This window comes from Streptopelia decaocto, assembly GCF_964273445.1.
Source record: "Streptopelia decaocto genome assembly, chromosome: 5".
Taxonomy (NCBI): Eukaryota; Metazoa; Chordata; class Aves; order Columbiformes; family Columbidae; genus Streptopelia; species Streptopelia decaocto.
Genome location: NC_138659.1, coordinates 14,050,696 through 14,073,366, shown reverse-complemented (window position 1 = coordinate 14,073,366; position 22,671 = coordinate 14,050,696). Strand labels below are relative to the sequence as shown.

Here is a 22,671-nt window from a genome sequence, read left to right as displayed (position 1 = left end):
GCCCGAGCTGTGTTGCGCAGGTTACGCTCAGGGGCAAAGCGGAGCCGCTGCCGTGCATCCCCCGCTCCAGTCTGCAGCTAAAAACATCCCACTTACAGGTGCAAGCTCAGCCCTGCACGGCTGCAGGAATGCAGCCCAAACCCAGAGAAAATGGGAGGGAAAGCCTCCGCAGCCCAGCCCCTGTTTGAGGCAGGCAGGAGGGGTGGTGAGAACTCATTTTCACTACAGAAAGCCGCTGCACCCCAGGGAGGAGAGCCACCAAATCAAACGTTCAAGGGTTGATGCAGAAACATCGAAAAAATAATAAATAAAAAGAAAATGTTAGCTTAAGACACAGCCAGAGGTCTTCCTTTGGACTTTATCTTGAGGTGGCAGGCTGCAGCAGCGCTGCCTCACACACAGACAGACAGACGGACCCCGCAGCCTCCTGCCCAGCCCAGAGAACACGGAGGTAGAAATCACAGAGGTGGAAATCACCTTGCTAAACGCTATCAGTGGTGGTGGCGATGGCCACGGAGGAGGAAGAGTAAGGCAAGAGGAGAGCACTTGATGGCCGGGTGTGAAGCACCACTTTGCTCTGCCCTGCTGCCCCAACCACAGGCCAAACATATAGGCATGTGCATATATGTGTCTTAATTCTGCATATTACACAGATATAATTGCAGACATACACATGCATATATACATTTTGCTCAATTCTGATATTAACAGTCTCCACGCATGCAGCACTAAACTCAAGCAGAAGAGCTGGTATTTCTCCTTGTCTCAAAAAAAAAAAAAAAAAAAAAAATTATTTAAATGCACAAACCTGAGACAAAAGAAAAGCTGGTGTCTCTGCAGCGGGAGCTATGCCCCGTCTATGCCCAAATCTTACCCAAAGCCCTCCAGGTGCCCTTCTCATCCCGGCCAGGCACAGGGGAAGGCTGAAGGACCAGCGCACAGAGGTGGCAGGGGCAAGCAGCTGGGTCCCACCATGAGTGGGAAGTGGTGCCCACACCACAAGCAGCCACCCTCGTATTTTGGAAATCCCCCCCCCCACTGCAGAACTGCAGCTTTGAGCTCAGCTCCTGACACTTGAGGCCAAGAGCAGGAGTTTTGAGAGGGAAAAAAAAAAAAAAAACACACTACAAAAAACACAAAACCCCAAAGCGAGGCAGAGGCGAGGTATTTGTTTACTTGCAAGGAGACATTTTTTGCTCTGCACCATCCCACAGGAAAGCACTGCATCCACTCCAACCAGACCCTCCCAGACCAGGAGGGTCTCCCCAAAGGATCTGCAGGGCCAGGACTTGGAAGGACAAGCTGCTGGGATAAAAGGGGCAGACACAATCATGGTCAGAGCTGAGCAGAAGCCTCAGCAGGAGTTTGATAACCCGTCCCAGGAGTGGGATGCTGGCGAGGTGGGGGTGTGACACTTAGGGGGACACATCCCACTCCGTGGTCTTCGTGGGCAGAACTGGGCTGGGATGCACCAGGGGGGACGAGCTGCCCTAGGTGCTGCACCTTGCCCTCTGCCACACCGTTTATATGGATCTCAAAGATAAACGGGACCAAAACCCACTGCATCAGCTCCCCCAGTGCCTCTCTAAAGCACCAACCCCATCAGCAAGGGTTTTGCACAGCCGAGTGCCATTTAGGAGGTGCCAGCTCTGCCGTGGGGGCTTGTGTGCGGTGAAAGAGGAGAAAGAGCCGGAGCCCCCCGCCCACTGCCCGGGACAGCTGTTTCCAATAGATCCAGGACGGCTTTACGAGAGAAAAAATAGGGAACAAAAGGTAGGAGAAAATCCAAGTTTCCAAGGTAAGGAAGGAAACGATCAGGAGAACAGGAAAGCCTCACTCGTACCCAATACATAGCGTCCTGACCTAACGAACCTCCCCGCTGCCTCCCCAGCCCCCGCCACCGGCTGGCCTCCCCGGCATGGCGACCGGTGGCCCCTCGCCCTCTTTGTTCCTGGGAAGGGACCCTGGAAGGCAGGGGAGGGCAGGGCTGTGAGCTTTGTGCTCGTCCAGAGACCAAGCATCTGCCGGGGAGGGAGGCGGCTGCTCCCCCCACAGCCCCCCGCGCCGGGTCCCCTCGCCGGCCTCACCGCGCTGGCCCACGTGGCCGCGGCTTCGCCAGGGCAAACAATGGGATGGCGCGGGCTGCCGCACTCGCCACGCAAGGCCTTCCTCCTCCTTCTCCTCCCCGCCCCTCTCCAGCGCTGGGGGGAGATTAAAAAATAAAATACAAATAAACCACAGAAAATAATAATTAAAAAAAATACTCAGATCCGCCTCATTGCTGCACATCGGTTCATGCAAGGCGACATCACGCTGCCCTGCACACACCGAGACGGGCGACGAGGCTGGCAGAGCGGGACATTCCCAGGCAGCACACAGACACCCGCCCCAGCACCCAGGGGTGCCCCTGCCCACAGCACAAACTCCCACCTGCCCTCCCATCATCAGCCAGGATTGAAGAAATTCTCCTCTCTCCTCCCATACCACCCCCCAGCTTTTTGTGGAGAAACCCCTCCCGGATTGGAGCTGGAGAAACTTTGCGTCTTCACACCATTTGTTGACATAAAATCCATCCACTGCCTTACTTTTGCAGAGGCACTCGGGGCGGGGTGAAGGGGGGTGGGGGGGAACGTCTGTTTCCATTTGAAACTGTCAAAATTAGCATTCAGTAATTAAAAATCACACCCTTTCTCTTAATAACCTAACCAGCATGATACAATCAGGTTGTGCCAACTCTTTAATCTAATTGACTAATTACAGATTTTAATTTAGTCAGTTACTGAACAACTGTTGACAATTTGTTTTCATTAGGGACAGAACAGGATAAATATTTAGGCTCCCCAGTCAAAGACTAAGACATAAGCTCTGGGCTCTGACCTCCAGTTTCCTGCCGGCAGCTTCTCCATCGGCATCACCCCGGGAAAGGTGCCGCTTCAAAACGTCCCGGCCGGGCAGAAGTGGAGGTTGCTCCATAGCAACAGCCAGTATCATTTAAAATACAAAATCAAACTAATGCAGCTTTGTGTGGCGCTCCAGCAAAAGCAGGGTTTGCGGGACTCAAGCTTACAGGCAGGATGGGCGCACCAGTACCCGAAACTGGGAGGGAAGGCTAAACCCAGCACACTGCCGGGAGGGAATTTCTTAAAGTGATGTGGAGTTTTGCAGCTGCTCCTGGCAGCCTGCCACTCCCAAAGGAAACTCCTCTCTCTGGTTACCTACCAGGGAACCCTGTCCCTGCAGAGCAGCGCTGGATGGAGCCCAGATGGAACGTGGTCCCACACAGAGATGGGCTGGAGCCATGCATGCCGTGGGCTGAGCACCAAGCCCAGGGCTCCGGTGATGCCCGGGAGGGCTCCCAGGGGCCACACAAAGGCGTCTCCAACCCCGGTCCCTGCATTGTGCCAAACCTGCCCCAAAAACGTCTGCACTCTTACGCAATATGTTTCTAATACACTGGCTACAAAGGGCACATTGCAGAGGCACTCATGGACCGCCACCACTGGAGAAGCGCTCACGGATCTCCACCACTAGCACACAGGTATTCATGGACCTACACCACAAAAACAGAGGTCTTCATGGACCTCCACCACATGCACAGAGGTATTCATAGATCACCACCACCACATGCACGCACAGAGGCACTCAAGGACCTCCACTACCACCATTGCAGAAGCACTCATGGACCTCTGTCACCAGTCCAGAGCTATTCACAGACCTCCACCACCATCATACTGGCCCCACACAGCTGTGGGTGCTTGGAACAGAAGTCTCACAGCCTTTGCTGTTCCTGAAGCAAGACGACAGTACAGCATGGGAGAGGCAACAGTCACACCAAACCCCTCATGCATGCAGAGCATCTGCTCCCTGGAAGGGTCCCATGTGGCTATCTTGCTTGTCAAGGTGCCACACCATGAGGTGGCTACACAGGCCACAGGGAGCAGAAGCTGCTATGACAACCAGGATGGGAGGACGAGCCCCAAGCACACCATCGTTTCCCAGATGACACTTAGAAAGAACGGCAGCAGCTTTCCAAAGTTAAAAAAAGAGTAATAAATCAATGCTTTGCCGTTAATGGCAAGTTGGAGCCACCACTCCCGTACATCTTGCACTGCAAAGAAAACAGCATTTCAAAGGCTCCCAAGTGTGGGTCCTTCTCAGGAGTGAGCTGGAGGAAATAGAAGAGAAGGATGAAGTCAAAGTCTCCAGCAGCCAAAGGCTACTCTGACTTTTCTCTCCTGCACATTGACACACCAAGCTGGCTGTGCAGGCAGAGCAATACCACAAAAAAAGTATGTAACAACAGCCAACTAGATTTAAGTTCATTTTCTGTAGCTCGAGGCCAAAATCGACTGAAGTGGTTCTGGTGATCAAGTTTTCTGCAATTCCCCTTTCTACGTATTAGCTCTTTGACAGAAATTCACTGCGGTATTTAAACTGGCAGTCATCACTGCTAACTCAAATTGTATTGGCTTTCACGGCGTTGAAATGCTCAACTGCGACCAGCCATCGGCCAATTCCCAGATAACGCGGCGGCTGAAATCCCCTGTCATGCTGAGCGATCCTGTTGCAAGCCCGCCAGCTCCAGGAGCTCACCGTAACGCCAGGAGGCTCGCCACGGGATTCTGTCCAGCAGAGGAGCCCAAATCAATGGCTATGGGTTGAGTTTTAGGAGCTGACAAGTGTTCATGGTGCTGCTAACTTGGATAAACTCTGTTGATACAGGTGGGAGAGGCTGACTAATGACCAGCACAACTTGTTAGTTGTGTTAACAAACTCACAGCTGTGCTGGAGATGGATGGAAAGAGAGGCTCAGTGTTCCTCCTACTTGAGCCCAGTGAATCCCCGCTCCCATCACCCCTTTCCCAACAAGCACCTTTCTACCCAGTCCCATCACCCTTTTGTCCCAGCTTAGGAGGAAAAAACCTCAGGAGAAAGCTAAAACCCAACATTTATCAGCCATGGCAAGAGCCTACAGCTTTCAAGGGTCTTCACAATAAAAGAAAAGAGGTTGGATTTCATTCCCTCCACCCCCACCAAAGAGTTGAATATTAAAAACCAAAGGGGGAAATCAGTGATTTGTCCTGCTGCTCCTAATAGTTTGCATACGGCTACACTGGGAAGTGAAGTGGAAATAACACAACATGCAAACCCCACCGTTAGCATCCCGCTAATGATGTGCACGGCTCTCCCTCCCACAGACACATCTCCTAGGCGAGCACCCCACCGGTGCCGGCTACGGGACAGCAGCATGCCAAACCCCGGCTGGTCTGGCACCGCCACGCTGCTCCCAGAGCATCTCCCTAACTTGTGCTTCCAGCAGCACAGTAAATACATAATTTTTGGGTAAATAAACACTGTGTTTTAGGCAAACACTGAGCTTGCAGCGCACAGGTTGTCCATCGTCGGCTAAGTGTAAATACGATGCTCTACCAATCTGGGCCAAGGCTTATATCAGGATATTTTTAACCACAACCACCATATGAAGTGATTCATGACTCACTGGTCCAGTCCCACTCAGGGCTCATACCCCATTTTAGCTGCCACGGACTGCTGATGGGTTGTGTGGTTTGGTGCTTGATAAAAACCTGCGCTCTGGCTCCAGTGCCCATCGGCGAGCCCGGCCACCACGCTCACCGGCACTGCCAGCCCGCCCCAGCACCAAGGCTGGCAAGAAACAAGGTGCTATTCATATACTTCCAGTTATCATTCAGTTCTTTGGTGAATAATAAAGTTTTCGCCAGGTAGGGCCCTCGCCCTGTAAAGTACACGCTGCGCTGGGAAAACACTGCGGCTCGGAGAGGGACTGCACCGCGAGCATCCACCACTGGCCACATCGGGCACAACAAGAACAAGCCCTGTTTTGGGGCCAAAACATGTCCAGGAAAACACAACCAATGCCACCAAGCCACAGCAAAAGAGAGAAAAAACATCTTCTTATGAGTCTTGGCAGTAAAGCCCAAAAGGTAAAGCACTTGGGGCTGTTACAAAACTGCATTACACCGAGAATTAAAAACAATCAGGATTGTGTCTATTTACTGTAAGCTTAAAGCAACGTGTATTAAAGAAGTTTATGTGAATCATCTAATGCACTCAGGCCTTTTGTTAGAATTATTACCAAGCTAAAAAAAGATTAATTTCTCTAAATACACTAAATCCTCAGACACGATGAGAAGACTGCTGTGAATGGAGCATTTCCATGTCTTGGTTGCTAATGCCATCTTCACCTGTGGCTTTGCTGCCCTAAGATATACCTTAGCCTTGCTCCTGATGAGCTTGCTGTCCTAACTGGGCTCTAAAAAAACTCAGAATTTGGCCCAAAACACCCAGGAAGTGAGCAGCTGCCCACAACCAGCCAAGCACTGGTAGATGCACCGCTGGTTGCCAGCTCTGACCCTCAGTTTAGGAGTTCACTATCTTAATCCAACCCAGTATAAACAAGCAATGCAGAGAGTGGCCGCAAGGATGGACAGACGGATGGACAAACCCCCACCTAGGAAACACCCAGAGCTGGTTCCCCTGTGCCTGGGCAGGACGGGCATTTTTCCACCCTGGGCACAGAGCAGAGGCAGCCTGGCAGCCAGCCCAGGCTCCCCTGTGCCCCAGGGTGAGCACTGCGTCCACCACCGGCATGCCGGAGCACCACAGAGGTCCCTGGACGCTCGCCCCGTGCTGCTCACCAGCAAACCCTCGCACAGCCCAACCCAGCCATGCTGAAGCAACAAGAAGCTTTGGAAGAGAGGAAAAATGGTTTCCATACCATCAACTCCAAGGAGCAGACAAAACCAGCTCCTGCTGCAGGGTTTAAACTCACTTGACTGGGGTCCAAGCCCGCAGCCAGGTGACTAATCCTTTGATGCAAATTCCTCCCAACGCTGCAGGTGCAGGTGACATGCATGGGACAGGAGCAGGCAGCCCACCCATCGCCCACCACAGCCAACACACACTCTCGCCAAGACGTGTCTTTTTGGGAAGCACGTCAGCCCCAGCATGCCACCCCAGGAGCATCATCCCTGGGTCACGCTAACACTTCTCTGGACAACAGTCCAAATACCAATGGACGAGATTCACACTATCAACCAAGTGGGATCCACAACACCACCTTCAATGAGCAAACGTCTCCACCTTGCTGGTGTCATGGGAGGACTCAGACAACCAAGAAGGCTCCCAGCCTTGCAAAAGGCAAGGAGATATTCATTGAGGCATTCCATGGCATTTTGTGGATTTACCCCTCCACAATCCAACCCCCGCCCACCCTTTGAGGTGTCCTCAGCATGAAACATCCCACCATCCATCCTATAGTAAACACTTTGATGTCCATCACTATGCAAAACTGCTTAGTTCTACCAGTAGCCTGTACGCCTTTAAGTGCTTAAGATAAATATCTGAGCTAATTTACATAATTGCAACATTATGAAATACTGTTCAGTCAAATCAGAACATTGTTGGTTAAAAAAAACATGCTTTTGCCAGTCGGTTACATTGGCTGTCGGTACGACAGAGAAGCTGGAGCTCCCCAACGCTGTAATTACCGTGAGGATTAGAAACTTGTTACTCACGTAGTCATGAAAGGCTTTCGCTTCACTCGAATGTTCACAAGTGTCTCGCCTTTCAGGAGCTGCGCAGTAAAGGTCCCAAAACACGCTGCATGGTGGTCAAGAGAGGAGGCAGTTAATCATCAGGGATCATACACTGAGGGGAGGTGGGGGGTCATGGGAGGTGAGCAGCTTCCCACCTCACTGGACCCACGGTCAGGGAGGGAACCCCAGCCAGATCCGGCCATGCATGATGCCACTTGGACCTCTGGAAGTGCCTGACCTGGTGCTGTCCCCAGGATGGGGGATGCTGAGTGTTTTAAGAGGCAATAATAGCCTTTAAGGGGCAATAACCCAAACACTTCATGGACTTTTCCAGCCCTGGCAGCAGTGCTCCCACCTCACCCTGCCATCCCCCGGGCGGGGGGATCCCAGCGGCCCCACCACAACTTGGTCCCTTGGGCCCCAACGAGGGCTGCCAGGCCTGCCCGCCGCCCCGGAGCCCACCCGCTCCCGCGGGGCCAGGGGTGGCTCCGCCGCCCCGCTGCGCCTTGGCACCCCACGGGGAGCGGGAGTGCGGAGCGGGGCGGCTTGGGGCTCGGAGCCGGGGCGGTCTGCTGACTCACGCCCTAGCCGAGGCTTTACCCCATGGGGCCGCGCTCCGCCGGTGCAAACCCCCCCCAGCGGCCCGGGGCTACCGGGCAGTTCCCACCCGCCACGGGGCACCACGAGATGTTCCCACCCGCCAGGACGGTTCCCCCCGCGCCGCCCCCAGCACTTACCACCACCAGGAGTGCAGGAAACCGGGGGGCTCGCCCAGAGTGATGTTCTTCTCCCACCGGATCTGCGGGCGAGAGGAAGGGGGTGGGGAGGGGGGGATGGGAAGGGGTGGTGGTGGGTGGTCACGAGTGGGCGTGGGCCCCCACGCGCGGCGACCCCCCGGCGCCGCCGCCGCCGCCCCGCGCAAGATGGAGGGCGGGCGTGCGTGCGGCGGCGCACAAAGGGCGCGGGGGGCGGCGGGGCTCACCTCGGACAGGAAGGTTTGCGCCGACTTCTGGGCGCCGACGTGCAGCAGGTACTCGTAGACGTACAGCGCCAGCCTACAACAGCGAGCGGCGAGTCGGCAGGGGAAAAGAGGAGGAGTTCCCCCCCCCGCCCCGCACAAAGCCACCCCGCCGCCACCCCGCTCCCCACGCCGCCGCCGCGCTTACTTCTCCCGCGCCTGCCCGTCCGAGGGCACCGCCGAGCCCTTCCCTTTGGCGAACATGGTCCGCGCCGAGGAGGGAGAGGGGCGGCCGCCGCCGCCACCACCACCACCACCGGGAGCCGCTCTGCTCGCCGCGGAAGGAGCGCCAGGGGCTGTCAGAGCGCCGGCCGCCGCCGCGCCCCCATCGCCCCGCGCCCGCCGCCGCTCGCTGCGCCCGCCGCGCCGCTGGCCGCGCACCCGAACGTGGCCGCGCCGGGCACCGCCCCCCCTCCGCCGACGGGCGCTCGCTCCCGCCAATCACCGCTGAGGAAGGGCAGGGCCGACCCGCGCCACGCCCCTCTCCGGAGGCGGCGGGCGGCCTCCCGCGGCGGGGAAGGAGGGAGGGAGGGAAAGCGGCGGCGCGCGGTCCTAGCGTCCCCCCGGCCCGGCCCGCAGGCGGCGCGCTTGGCCGAGCGCGGCGCCACGCCATGGCCCTTTAAGGCGCCGGGCCGCGGCGCGCAGCGCTCGCTGATTGGTCGGCGCCGCGGAGACCTCGGAAGGGGAGACTTGAAACCGCCCGCCGGGCACGAAGGTGGGGGGGGAGTGTGTCGGTGCGCCCGGGCGGGCGCTGCCTCTGGCCGCGGCGCCGGGCGGCACCCGCCGGGGATCGGACCGGTGCCCGCTCCCCACCGCCTCCGGTCCAGCCCCGGCAAGTCCCGCCCGGCGCCGCGCACCCCAACTCCGCGGTGCGGGCGGTGATGTCAGGGCCAGGAGCCCTAAGGGCAGCCTGGGGCCGCTCCCCCCACCCCGGCTGCCAACTCCAGCGCCTCTGGTCACGGGGTGAGGCTTGCGGTGGAGCCTCTGCTGCCTGTTGTGCTTCGCTGCCCGTACAAACAAGGGGGGAAGGCACCCCCGTGGGGCTGGGTGCAGCCCTGGCGTGGCTGAGGGGGTCTCAGCCCTGAATTGGGCTGTGGGAGCCCTTTTGCCTCTCGTCGGGGGCGTGGGCAAGGCCACGTGCACCCCAGGGCAGCCGTGCTTTCGGGGGGCTTGGCACCCCTTGCCCCATTCCTACAGGACCCTGGCAGTCCAAGTACCCAGCGCTTGTGGCAGTTTCCACGGGAACAGAGGTTGGAGCAGCACAAAAACACAAGAGCTGCTCAGAGCTCTTCCCCCCTGCCCCGGCCTCACCTCTACCTCCAAAGTGACTCGCTGAACAAAAACCAGCAGAGATGGAGGCTGCATGTTAGTTACTGCTTGTTAAAATGAGGGTGTTACATACACCAAGCTTCATCCTGCAGACGCTTGGAGAGTTTTGAGTGGGGCCGTGTGTGCCCGGTGACCCTCCTGCAATGTGGGGCAGCAATGTGGGGAGCCGTGGGGTGCAGGAATGACTCCTCGGGTGGCAGGTAGTCCCGCTGTGCCCCATGGGAATATTCCCGGCCATCAGGACCTGCCTGAGCAGGGCCAAACTCGCTTTAGAGCAAGGTTTAAAACAAACAGGAGGAAAAAAAAAAATCTTGCAATGCGGTAGGTTGAAAAGGATCAAAACTTGAAGGGACCTGAGGTCCTCTCTTGGGAAGAGAAAACGCAGGACTTTGCACAAGTTTTGCTTTGCAGGGCGAGGTGACGGTGGAGACGACAAGACAGGCTTTGGGGGCTTTTCTCCATGCACGTCTCTGTAGCACAGACCAGAGAGCTGGGCCAGGCAAATACCAGACTTCGTGTCTCCTGAGCCCTTGTGTCCCTCTGCTGCTCAGATGGACTCAAAAATAACCGTGAGCCTCCCCTGGGACTGAGGCTATGGGATAAATTTGACCCTGCAGCAGCACGTGAGGCATCTGCTAAATATCCCTGGTTAAAAATAATACTCTCATATTCTGTACCTTCTGTGTGGAGGTGGAAAGCATTAATGCTGCCGGCATCATGGGTGCCATGCCCTGAGCAGCAAAAGGGCCTCTCCGTGCCCAGACTATCACTGTGCTCCGCTCCTGTTCATCAACAGTTTGTTTGCTTTAAACTCCTTGATTTTCTGGCATAGGTGAGTAGCCAGAACCTGGTCACCTCCTGTCCCTGACCCCTGGGGTTGTTTGGGACATGAAGCTTGCTGAGGGAAATGCGATGGGAGCTGGGATCTTTGCCTCCTTAGGTGCCTTCAGCTCTCTGGTCTCCACCCAAGAGGGGAGGATGTTGCCAAGATTCTCAGAGGTGAGAGCAGCCTGGGGGGGCCAGGGAACCACCTCAGTTCTCCCTGCTCTCCTCTGGACCAGCTCCAGTTCTCGGCTGTTGCCAGGGGAGATGGAGAAGAGCAGTTGATGGGAAGCTTCCCGTAAGTGGCACCAAAAAAAAGTCTCACTGTTGGCATCCTGACCTACCAGCCACCAAACACCGACACAGCGAGGGTGGCAACTCGCAGCCCACATGAATTCACAGGGTACCAGCCCTGCCTTCGCATCTTCCACGACCTGGTGATTAGCGCAAATTATAAAGCTGGCGCTTTGGACCAACTTAGCTAAAGATGAGAAGGGAGACTAATTTCATATCATTGCCACCACAGAGTGCAATTAAATGGCTCTGCAAAGTTTTAGTGCAAGTTGTGACGGGAAATCTGGAAAAAAAAAAAACCAAACACAACAACAACCAAAGCCAAAGAAATCCCCATACCCAAAGCCAGCAGCTCTGTCTAGCCAAGCCACTGGTAGACATACCGAGGCTACCGAGCACTCCCAAGGCTTGGCGGGCAACCTGTGGGCTACCTGGCTTGGCTTTCTCTTTGTCATGAGTTTTTCTTGGATTGCAGCAATTAAGGCACCAGAATTCATTAAAAAAAACCCAAACCAAGAAACCAAGAGCCCAGCTGGTTTTAACCATCCACCTGTGGATTTCTCCCTGGTCAGGGCTGTGTTGCACAGCACCCACCCAGTACCCAACAAACCCCACTCCACCAAGCCCAAAAGCAGGAGAAGCTGCTGGGGGGGAAACAGGCAGCGTCCCCCGGGCACAGCGGGGACAAGAGACGAACGCACCGGGCACTGCCGGCGGCTCAGCCGGGGCTGCTGTGGGATCCCCGTGGGCAGGGATGCGCAGCAGGAAGGACAGGTTTGGGAGGGAGCAGCTGTGGGAAGAGTGGCCTCGCCACGTTGCATATTAACGCTTTGCGTGCTTTAATTGCGGTGGGACCTCTTGCACGGAGCCATTAGCATGCAATGCGGAGGAACACGTATTTTTGGGATGCCTGCCTGGCTTGCGGACTGTCAGCCAGGGGAAAGAGGTGGGCCGGGGGATGCAGGGAGAGGTGTCTCGGCCCTCGTCCTCCCACTAGGGATGCCGCTGGAGTCGCAGCTCCTTCCTCCAGCCCCTGAATCATCCCCGCTGCCATCTGCTGCACCCTCTCTCTTCCCCGCAGATGTCCTTCTTCCTTCCCCAGGAGGAGATGAGAACCCCGGATGAGGTGCCAAACGCGACTTCAAACAGCATCTAATAAAACATGGGATTAATTTCTTCTGACTGGTGTTCAATGGCTCTGATTAAGCAGGGCAGGATTTAATTAGCTTGTTTGGACTGCCTGGAAACCCCTGCCAAAGGTGAGGGAACCTCTGCAGCTGGCTCCCGCTGGACTCCGACCACAATCCAATGGGTGCAGGCAGGACCTTCCCCCCATGGAGCAGAGCCCACTGCCTCTCCTGCCAGGCCAGCAGCTCCTTCGAGATCCTGCGAGCACCCTCTAATGCTCGGGACGGGTGCCCTTGGCTCTGCTTAATTCCGGTGACACCGATGGGGCAGGCACAGGGGGACAGGGAGAAGCAGGACAGGGGGTGACGAACACACAGGCAGGTAGGTGGCCCTGCCAAGGGGACACTTCTGTCTTCCCGAACTGCGTCTCACCTTCTAAACCCCGTGCCTCTCAGCATAAACCAAACTCACCCTGCCACTGAGCCCTTGAATTTAAAGTAACCCTGTTCTCTCCCTGATTTACTACCAGTTGCTGGCTCCTCTCCTCTCCCTCCGCCTGTCTCCTTTAACCCATTTCATTATCTATGCTAGCTTAGGCTTGTCTACGTGGGAACATCACGGTGAAGTTATTGCAAAATAGATGGGCTGTGAATGTAAAGCGTGGCAGCTCTTCCCTGGCAGCTCCCGGCTTGGATTCCTCATCTGCAATACCTGCATCACCTGGGCTGCAGGCAGCCCCTGCAAAGGCCAGAGCAGCACCCATGGTGATGGTTTTAAACTGAAGGAGGGGAGATTTAGGCTGGGCATGAGGAAGAATTTTTTACGCTGAGGGTGGTAAAACACTGGCCCGGGTTACCCGAAGAGGTGGTGGATGCCCCATCCCTGGAGACATCCCAGGCCAGGCTGGACGGAGCTCTGAGCAACCTGAGCTGGTGAAGATGTCCCTGCTCATGGCAGGGGTGGCGCTGGATGAGCTTTGAAGGTCCCTTCCAACCCAAACTATTCTATGATTCTATGGGGAACAAGGCTTCCTGACTTCCCCTGAATTCAGGAAGTTTGGGACAGAAAGCTGCATTCCCAGATCAGGCGCTCCTGGGATTTTGACTCTTAGCAGACTAACAGAGAGAGATGGCTCAAAGGGAGAAAGCACCAAAGATAACAGCTGCAGAGCAGAACTTCCCCATCTGAGGAGCATGGACAACTTGTGCACCCCAAATCTGCGCTCCAAGGTGTGGTTGGGCTCCTGAGGAACAGGAGGCAAACTCCAAAATGTCAGACCTCTGTCATCCCGTAGCCCTGACAAAGTGTCACCTCTGCCCACCACCTGCCAGTGCCAGGTCAGGTCCTCATGGTCTCCACCCACCTTGCCACTAGCCAACATCTCCCTGCAAGGGATGTTTTGCTATTAAATATCCTCTCCCTAAGCTAACCAGCATACAAGAGCAGTGGCACAGTGATAACCCCCAGCCTGGCACTTACCAGTGAGAGTGGCATTGTCATAATGTGCTATGTCCCTGCTTGTTCCCTGTGGCTGGGCTCCGGTGGCAGCTACATGGGGCCAAGAAGGGCACTGGCATGGGATGAGGATGCTGCAGGGGGTTATGTATAAGCACTGCCCACAGGTCTTCTATGGCAATGGTGTAGCAGAGACCCTCCCAGGGGGTTGCTGCGGAGCTGTGTGTGCCTGCAGCCCCCGTAGACAAGAGGATGGTCAGTGTGTTCCTTGCCCGCTGCCCTCAGCAAGGTGGGTTTTATGTGGGGAGTGGGTGCCTGGCCAGCATTACAGGATTGTCATGGTTTAATCCCAGCCAGCAGCTAAGCCCCACACAGCTGCTCACTCACTTCCCCCTGGTGGGACGGGGGAGAGACTCAGTAAAGTGTGAAAACTTACGGATTCAGGCAAAGACAACTGAACAGGCAAAGCAAGAGCTGTGCATGTCAGCAAGGCAAACCAAGGGATTAATTCACCACTTCCCATGGGAAGGCAGGTGTTTGGCTATCTCCAGGACAGCTGGGCTCCATCACCTGTAATGGTTACTTGGGAAGACAAATGCCATAACTCCAAACATTTCCCTTCTTCTTCCCCCAGCTTTTTATACTAAGCTTGACATCTTATGGTATGGAATATCCCTTTGGTCAGCTATGCCCCTCCAACTTCTTGCTGGTGGGGAGATGTGAGGAGCAGAAAAGGCCTTGACTCTGTGCAAGCACCACCCAGCAACAACAAAAACATCCCCGTATTATCAACACCCATTTCAGCACAAATCCAAAACATGGCCCCATAATAGCTACTAGGAAGAAAACCAACTCCATCCCAGCCAAAACCAGCTCGGGGACCTAAATCCAGCTCTGCTGGGTCCAGCCTCCTTGCTCTGAGGCGGAAGTGCCTCTGGGTTCTATCAGTTCTGTTTCTTCCCCAGCCTGAGTCCCTTATCTGCCGCCTCTTCCATCTGTCTCTGCCTGATACAGTGCCCCGAGCCAGCCGCCCCCGCCGGCACCCTGCAATGGGCAGGAACATCTCTTTGGCTCCGCTTTCGCCAAATGCTCCATGGAGCTGGCCGAAGGGTGACCTTGGGTTTCGCAGCAGATGTCCCCACTGCTGCCACTGGCCCCACAGGTGCTCCCAACCAGGGTGGCCATGTGCACGGGTAGAGCTGTAAACCTGCTGCCAGCACAGTGGCAGTACGTATATTTTAGCAGCCTTATTTTAGGCAAAAAGCTGCTGCAGGGTAAGCTGTGGCCCAACTGGCTCCACTGCCCACAAGGGTTTTTTCTGATGTTTGCAGGAGCTTTTTGGGAGAAAGGGGAACCTCAGGAACTGGAAGAGAGGGGAGCAGCCTCCCATTGGAGTCATCATCCTCTGAGACATTTGCCTCTGCTGCATCCTCCAAGGTTTCAAAACCAGCTCAAGACCATGCGACCTTCCCCACACCCTCGCTGCACTCAGCACCCGTTTTCCTAATTCAAAACCCCCCCTTTTCATTCAGCCCCTGTTTTCCTGGCTTGTACCCTCGCTTTGTCCCATGGAAATGCTGTGATGAGCTCTCTCCCTCTGACCTTCAGGCGGGGATCTGCTCCTCCCCAGCTTTCACCTTTACTGTTTTAAGCCCGGTCTCCTCCTTCTCCCTCTGAGCACTCCTCATTTGTGTAGAGCCTGCATGACTTGCTGACCCAGCACTCCTGCCCGCTCCTCCATCCGTTTTGCCTCCACGTGTAATGCACGTCCATTATCTTCCCCGGGAAAAACGTGCAGAGTAGGGTTGCAGTGCCACATTGGGGGCTGTGACTGCACAGGGGTTCCCATGCACTGCCCAGGGTCCCCCACCTGGGTTTTACTCCCCATCTGCCTTGGTACTTGGCCCAGACACCTCCAAGGATGAGGGAAATGCCAAAATATCTAACTAGAGGGCTGCCTGCAGGACAGTGATGCTCCTCTGTGATGCACCCTGCTGTGCCGGCCAGCTCACTGGCCCTGGGGACCTTTGCACTAAGCCAGGCTTAGTGCTCAGGCTGCTGACAGCCCCCTCACATCCTCTCCCTGTCTGCTGCCGGATGAATGGGGATTGGGCAGGGGCTTGTGGCTGCCTAAAACAACAGTCCAGAGGGTAAAACAACAGCCCAGGTGTGAATAGCCCAGATGTGTACACCAGCCCAGATGGGAACTATTGCCCAGCTCTGCCCACACCACAAACCAAAAGATGCTTCATGCCCCAGCACCTCCCTCTGCCCCAAAATCTCATCCTGCTGCAAGTGCTGCTTGTGCCTGGGGCGCAGCCTCCAGGGTTTTGCTGTGCCCACAGTGTTCCCCCAGCTACCACCCTTGTCCCAGCTGGTGACAAACATGAGAGCCATGGCATGAGACCCAGCCAAAGCCTCTCCTGGTTTGATCAGCAGGGGCATGGGCTGCTAAGCACAGTGCCTTGTTAGCTTAATGAATGAATTTCAAAGCTGGGCTTTCGAAGCAGCTTTGGAGATACAGCAAACTCTTTGGGAGTGCCAGGCTAGGACACAGTCTCAGTGTCTCCAAAAAGCCTCATCTTCTGGTTTCTGAGTGAAATAATAACCAAACCAGGAGATTTTCATAAAGGAAATCAGCAAAGACAACTACTTTTATATGTGCGCTTAAGTATTTAGGTCAGTATTTTTAGAATAAATAGCCGTGGGTTGGTTCCTATCTTTTCGCTTTCATTTTTCACACTTCAGCTTCATTTTCTCGAATCTGGTTATAGTGAAGCAGCAATTGGGTTTTTCAAAGCGCTCACACCTACCAGCACACTGACCTCGCAGGCTCCCGTTTCTCCACTCGTTCCTCTGGCCTCTTCTTCTCCTCTGAGCTCTTTGCACAATTAGGGGGTGAACCCGGTCCCCTCTGCCTTAAAGATTTCCCTGAGAGGAGGGATGGGCTGTGGGGTGGTCGGCTCTGCAAGGAGGTGAGGAGCTTTGCTGGTCTGAACTGGGAAGGGGGTGCACATGGTGCATGTCCATGGCCCATGACGGATATGTTTGGCTCTGGGCAAGGCTCCATCCTGCACCCAACATCACCCAGTCCCTTCCTGAACCAGGGAGAGCCCAGGCCACCAGCTGGGCGTTGCACCCTGCAGCCTGCTATTAAAAGCAAACCATCTAGAAGAGTCCTTCGGAGTGAAAGCAGCTTTTAAAGGAAACATTGGCAGTCTCGTTTGGCTGCAGCAGAGCCTGCTTTGCTAACGGCCTCCAAAATTAGAAGAGGCTCAGAAAACTTAGGACGGATGTTACTGCAGCAGAGAGGGAAGGGGGGGACGGTGGAGACTGCTCAGACTCAGCTGTGCTTCCCCAGAAACCGGGATGCTGCTCCATAGCCCATCCATACAACCTTATTTTGGTGGGGAGAAGATCAAATTGCTGTGGGAACGAAGCATGGGGAGCAACGCCTGGCCAGCGTGGAAACCCTGGGCACACACGTGCATCTGGAAAAAGCAGCGATCTCCACTGTGCTAAACTCGCTCCACAGGAGCAACGGAGATGTGCCAAAGCCTCTTCATGACTTAGCTCCTAATAAACACGCTGCGGATGGGAAATGAGCCTTTGGCTTTCCCCAGCGTGGGCAAGCAGAGAGCAGTAATGCTCTGTCCTTCTGAGCTGGGGGGGCTGGGGGCCACAGGGCACGTCCCTGCTGGTCTCTGGGGCTGCGGCCAGGCTCTTGCCTGTCCTGCATAGCTCCTGAGGGAGTTTATCCCGAAAAAAAGCCCTCCTCCTCTCCAGCTCAATGGCTGCTTCACCTCCAAGAGTTATTCACAGATAAACTCCATAAATTTGGGGCACAGCCATTTTATCACTCCTGGCAGCTCTCTGCGTTGCCTGCCACAAGGTGAAGCCAATGGAGCTGGGAAGGGGCGGAAAACCAGCTCCCAGGAGAGCGGGAGCGTCAGAACGCCCAGACAGAGCTGGCTCTGCTGCGGGGCAGCAGGGGCCACGGGACAGCCAGATCCTGCCCCAGCTCTCTGCCCGCCTGGGCAATCCGAGGCTTTGTTCGATGCAGGGAGGCACGGGAGCAGCAAACCTCCTCCTCTCTGCCTTGCCTCCATGGATGATTTATTTCGACACGCGACTCCAGCCTGTTTTGCTGCATCACTCCAAGCGCTTTATTGCCTCTGGCCTGGGCTGGCGACATCCCCCCCACCCAGCCCCGGCTGCTCGGGAGCGGAAAGGAACCCTCAGGGCCTGCCAATGGGGCTTATGATGATACCAAAACGCTCCTGAGTGGTTAGTTGGCCTTTCCTGACCTGCTGAAGCAGCTCCCCTTCTCCTGGCCCCTTCTCTGAACTCGGTGTATCACTGCTTGATGGTCCAACACTGCCCGCCAGCTTCCATTCACAGCTGTTTGAGATTCTCATCACTGGGGAGGATGCCTCTCAATGCATTGGGACTATTCTGCTGGATCACCACCTGTAAAAATCAATAAATTTTTTAAAAATCCTTAATTTTGTTCCTGCACAGCACACAGTGCCCCTGGCCCGGCCCTGGGACCCGCTGCCCACCAAGCTCTGCTACCGCTGCCAGCAGCAGGAGCTTGCTCTGCTATGGGCAAGCTTGGATTTTGAATTTTAACCAAACCATAGATTTTTATTTTCTTAATTTCCAGGTTGCTGCCAGCCCAGTACTCCTTTTTCCTGTGGAAAAGACAATCCCCAGGATGTGATAATTGCTGGGGGTGCTGATGGGGAGAATGGGAGCTGGACTCCCAGCAGACCAGGGCACTACATGCTCACTGTATCCCCCCTAAAGCATCTCCTTGATTTCACAGCCTTCCTGGAGTGCAAGCAACCATCGAGAGGGGCTGGACTCAGGCTTGCTACTAAGGACCTACCATGTAGCATTGAAAATTTCCTTATCTTCTAATAAGGCTTTTTAATTTTTTTTTTTCCCCAGACCTGCCAGCAAGAAGAAACCCCTCCTCGGCTGGGCGAGATTTCCACACTTCAGTGCCGGTACAGAGTGCTCTGCATGGCTCGCATTCCAATTAACCCAGCGTGGGCAGTGCGGTGGGTGCTGACACCCACCTCCTCTCCCACCCTGGCACCACTGACATTTTTCAGAAGGAGTCACTCGCCCCTCCTTGGGGTTGGGGTTTCTGGGTCCCATGGGGATTGCGGTGTTGGGGTTTCCTGTTTACCCACGCAGCTGCACCAGCGGTTGGAAAATCCAGGGTGCATTACCCACGATACCAAAACACCACCGAGGCCATCACCGACTCTGGTGTGCACTTCAAGGCCTTCCACCATGCCGGCTCCTGGGCTGCAGGCTTGCAAAAACCCAGCCAGCAAAAGGCTTTTGACGAAGGAAGACAGTACCAGCAATCTGCTAGTATGTGCATAATTAATTAAATTGCATAATTAATAACACTACATTATTTATAAAGGGCTAGGGGATGTCCCTGCCATAAGCAAGGGGTGAGTGCCACCCTACCCTGCAGAAAGCCGAGGCCAAGCCCTGCACTGCCTGCCCCCAAGCCCCCACGGGCACGGCCACGCGTGGGGCTGCATTCCCTTGGCTGCGCTGCATTTCCCTGCCCGCCCCGCGCTTGGCTGCCACCAGGGCTTGCTAGCGTGGGCAGTGTGGGCAGCATAGGCAGCAGCCGGGCAGGGAGCCGGGCAGGGAGGGTGGCGGAGAGGGAGGGCCTGGCCGCACCGTTCCGTTCGGGACCCCGCCGGGGCCACCCCCCCGCGGAGCAGCGCAACGGGGCGGGACGCGGAAGGGGCCTCTTGAAACCGCCGCGCGCTGATTGGCGGAGCGCTCGCCCCGCCCCCTCCTCCTCTCCCCCCCTCCCATCCCCCTAGCCCGGAGGGGCCCGGGGTGCTGGAGGGCTCCGTCCCCCCGCCCCCTGCTCTGGCTCCGTCGGCGGGCGGGCCGCAGCCGCCGGAAGGCCGCGCCTGTGCGCCCGGGCGGGGCGCTGAGCCGGGGCGGCCGCGGGCACGGCGGGGGGGGGGAGCGGGAAGGGCGGGGGGAGCAGCTCGGCCGCTCGGAGCAACGGCGCCCCCTGGCGGCGCGCGGCGGCGCGGACGGTGCCGGTACCGAACGGAGCCCTTGTGGTGCTGTGTCCCCTGTACCCTCCCGAGGTTCTGTGCCCGTGTGCCTGCCCTCTCCCAGGTGTCCTTGTGGCCCTGCCGGTGTCCCATGCCTGTGCATCCCCGGGGTCCTGTGCCCATGTAGCCCTCCGGGGGTGTCCTGTGTCCGTGTCGCCGCCCGGGATCCTCGGCCACCGTGCGTCCCTGGCGGGGTCTTGTGCCTCTGTATTCCCTGGTCCCGGCAGTGTCCTGTGTCCCTGTTCCTGCCGGCGTCCTATGCCTGTGTGCTTGCTGTTAGTGTCTCTGTGCACCCCCCCAGTGTCCTGTGCCCACCTCGGGGGTATCCGTGTCCCCGTGCGCCCGTGGTGTCCTGTGCCTGTGGCTGTCCTGTGCCTGCACACTCCTCCAGGATGTCCCAGTGTTTATGGACCCCAGGCCTGTCCCTGTCCTCGCGTACCCCCGGGTGTCCGTGTCACCACACACCCCCTTGGACTATCCCTGTCCCCATATAGCCCCTGGGTATCCCTGTCCCCACATGCCCCCTTGGACTGTCCCTGTCCCCATGTACTCCTGGGTGTCCCTGTACTTATGACCCTCTGGAACTGTCCCTGTCCTTGTGGACCCCTAGAGCTGTCCTTGTCCTCATGGACCCCTCTGGGCAGTCCCTCCCCACGCAGGCCACCATCAGCAGATCAGTGCCTTGGCACCTCCCAAACCTTCTCCAGAAGGTCCTGCTTCCTGGCGGCCTTTCCTCCTGGTGCTCCCCATCCCCATCACAGTTGGGCACTGCATTGGTGTCCCGTGTCACCTGCTGTCCCATTTGTTAACCAGCGTTCTAATAAACAATGCTTGCTCTGAACTTCCACATTTGAATTAAAACCAAAAGAAACCCCACAATGAGATGGAGCCCAGCTTAGCCTAACGGCACACGGCCTCCCTCCTCCTCTCTGTTGTGGGGCGGGCAAGCTGGCCTTAAGAAATTAAGTAAATACCAACGGAGGAGTTGAAAAATAGGTTACCTTGTAATTGATTTTTTTTTGCCTGCAGCTAAAGAAAAATTAGCCTTCCTCCTATCTTGTGGAGCCTGTGTGTTTGAGAACTTACCGGGGTGTGTAATAACTGAAGGGATGGCATGACAGCTCCTTGGCCCAGCCTTTTCCACTGCCTCACTCCTGAGCTCTGCCTTTTTTTCCGCCCCCCCCTTTCCCCTGCCTTTAAACTCCAAGCGCTGCCACTGAAATGCAGAGCTTTGACAGCTCGGAGGAGCCAGGAACAGGACTCCTGGCAGAACTATGCAGCCCCAATGCTGCACCAGGAGCTGGGGGAGAGCCCAAATCCAGGGGAGACCCCAGCTCAGGGGGGGCCGTCACCCCATTACCCCATTCCAACATCCCATCTTGCAGCAGATGCTGCTACAGCTACCATCGAGTAGCAGAGGCCATTGGGGTGGGAGAAAGGTTCAGGGCAGAACACCCCAAGTGCTGGACCCTGAGTGGCCAGGGGGTCATCTTCCTCTGTTTGGGGGGATGCAGGACCCCCAGCATGGGCAGGCAGTGTGGCTGCAGTCTGGCCCTCCTCCCCACAGCTCCAGCAGCTCCTGATGCAGCAAGATGACACAGACTTTGATTTATTGAGCTGGTGCATTAGTATCAATTTTTTTCCTCCTTTTTCCATAATGAGCTGTTTGCATAGTGGTGCCTGCTGTGCTGCTCTTCCTCCTTCCCCCCAGCACCCAGGTTTTGAGGGGCATTTCCCATGGAGAAGAGACCTGCAGCCCAATGTCAGCTACCGTACCATCATCCTGCAAAGAGGGAGATGTGCTTGGCCCCCCCAGGAGCCAGGGACACCTCCAGCATCAGCCTCCCACCCCTGTTCCCACTCGGGGTATGGGATCGTAGGTGCAAACCCTCCTGGGGTGCTGAGCACGGGTGGCTGCACGGCTGGGATTGATGGGTGCATCCCGTGGTAGGGAGCAAGGTCCCTACTAGGGGAACACAGGACAGCCTGGGGCATCCCAAGAGCATCTCCAAGCCCCTGGCATTTTGGTGTACCCCCCTCAGCAGCAAGTCGAGGGCTGGGGCTCTCACTCCCAGCTGCTCAGCTCTGTTTCCACCAGGCCCATCCCTGGTGAGGGTCTTGCTCCTGGGCTCACAGGGCTGCTGGGGTCAGCACTCACCAAGAAAATAATAATAGTAATAATAATAATAATAGCCAAGAAAACCTATGCTTCTGCAAAGATCTGACTTAGGCTGCATCCACTTTCTCCCACTGCTGAGCCTATGAGCAATTAATCCTTCTGACTGCTCCAAGAAGCGATGAAACCAATAGGTCATTTTTTTTTTTTTTTTCTCAGCAGTAATTAATGGTCTAATTAACACTCACGACATCCAATTCCCATGGCTTCGCACGAGCAGCCTCCACTGCCGGGGCCTCACTGCACAGTCTCCAGTAACTGAGGGTGGAAAGGGTTAGCTGCCGGCTAGAGGCCGCCCATCTGGCCATGATTTCATCCCAAGCTGGAAACTTCTCCTCCTCCTGAGCAGCAGCGGCATTTCCAACACCTCTCACAGCCTGCTTTGCCTTTGCACGGGCTTGTTTATGGTGCAGTGTCTTTTATAGCCAAGGGAAGAAACCAGGCGCCATGAGCTATGCATGGCCCTTGTTATTTACTCTTAACAATTTTACAGTATTTTAACACCAGTCCCCAAGAAATTTTAGTTGTCCCAAGGAGAATAGCTGCTTGTAACCGGTTGCTAATTACAAGTATGAATGTCAATTAATTCATTTAGCTAATTATCCACTCTCTGAGCATCACGCACCAAAGAACTGTAAAAGATGGGCATATGGTGATGGATGGGAAGGAAGAAGCTGGTGCCTGTGCGTGCTCACCGGGATGCCGGGGCGAGGGGATGCAGGCAGCGCGAGAGAGGGGGGAACACTACAGCCTCTGCAAGATGTA

At 56.1% G+C, this 22,671-nt stretch overlaps 1 protein-coding gene across 4 annotated transcripts in view; it reads right to left on the bottom strand.

Moving 5' to 3' along the window:
* Positions 1-9,004, bottom strand: part of SSBP3 (single stranded DNA binding protein 3) — a 51,121-nt gene extending 42,117 nt beyond the window's left edge. For 2 of the 4 annotated variants that reach the window (XM_082052386.1, XM_082052389.1), the window contains exons 1-4: positions 8,744-9,003; positions 8,560-8,632; positions 8,315-8,376; positions 7,557-7,641 (exon numbers count right to left, since the gene is read on the bottom strand). In XM_082052386.1, the coding sequence (XP_081908512.1) occupies positions 7,557-7,641; positions 8,315-8,376; positions 8,560-8,632; positions 8,744-8,799 (276 nt within the window). In that variant the 5' untranslated portion in view covers positions 8,800-9,003. Of the gene's footprint in view, positions 1-7,556; positions 7,642-8,314; positions 8,377-8,559; positions 8,633-8,743 lie in introns of all 4 variants that reach the window. The other 2 variants (XM_082052387.1, XM_082052388.1) reach the window with 2 other exon arrangements.
* Positions 9,005-22,671: the final 13,667 nt, after the last annotated feature.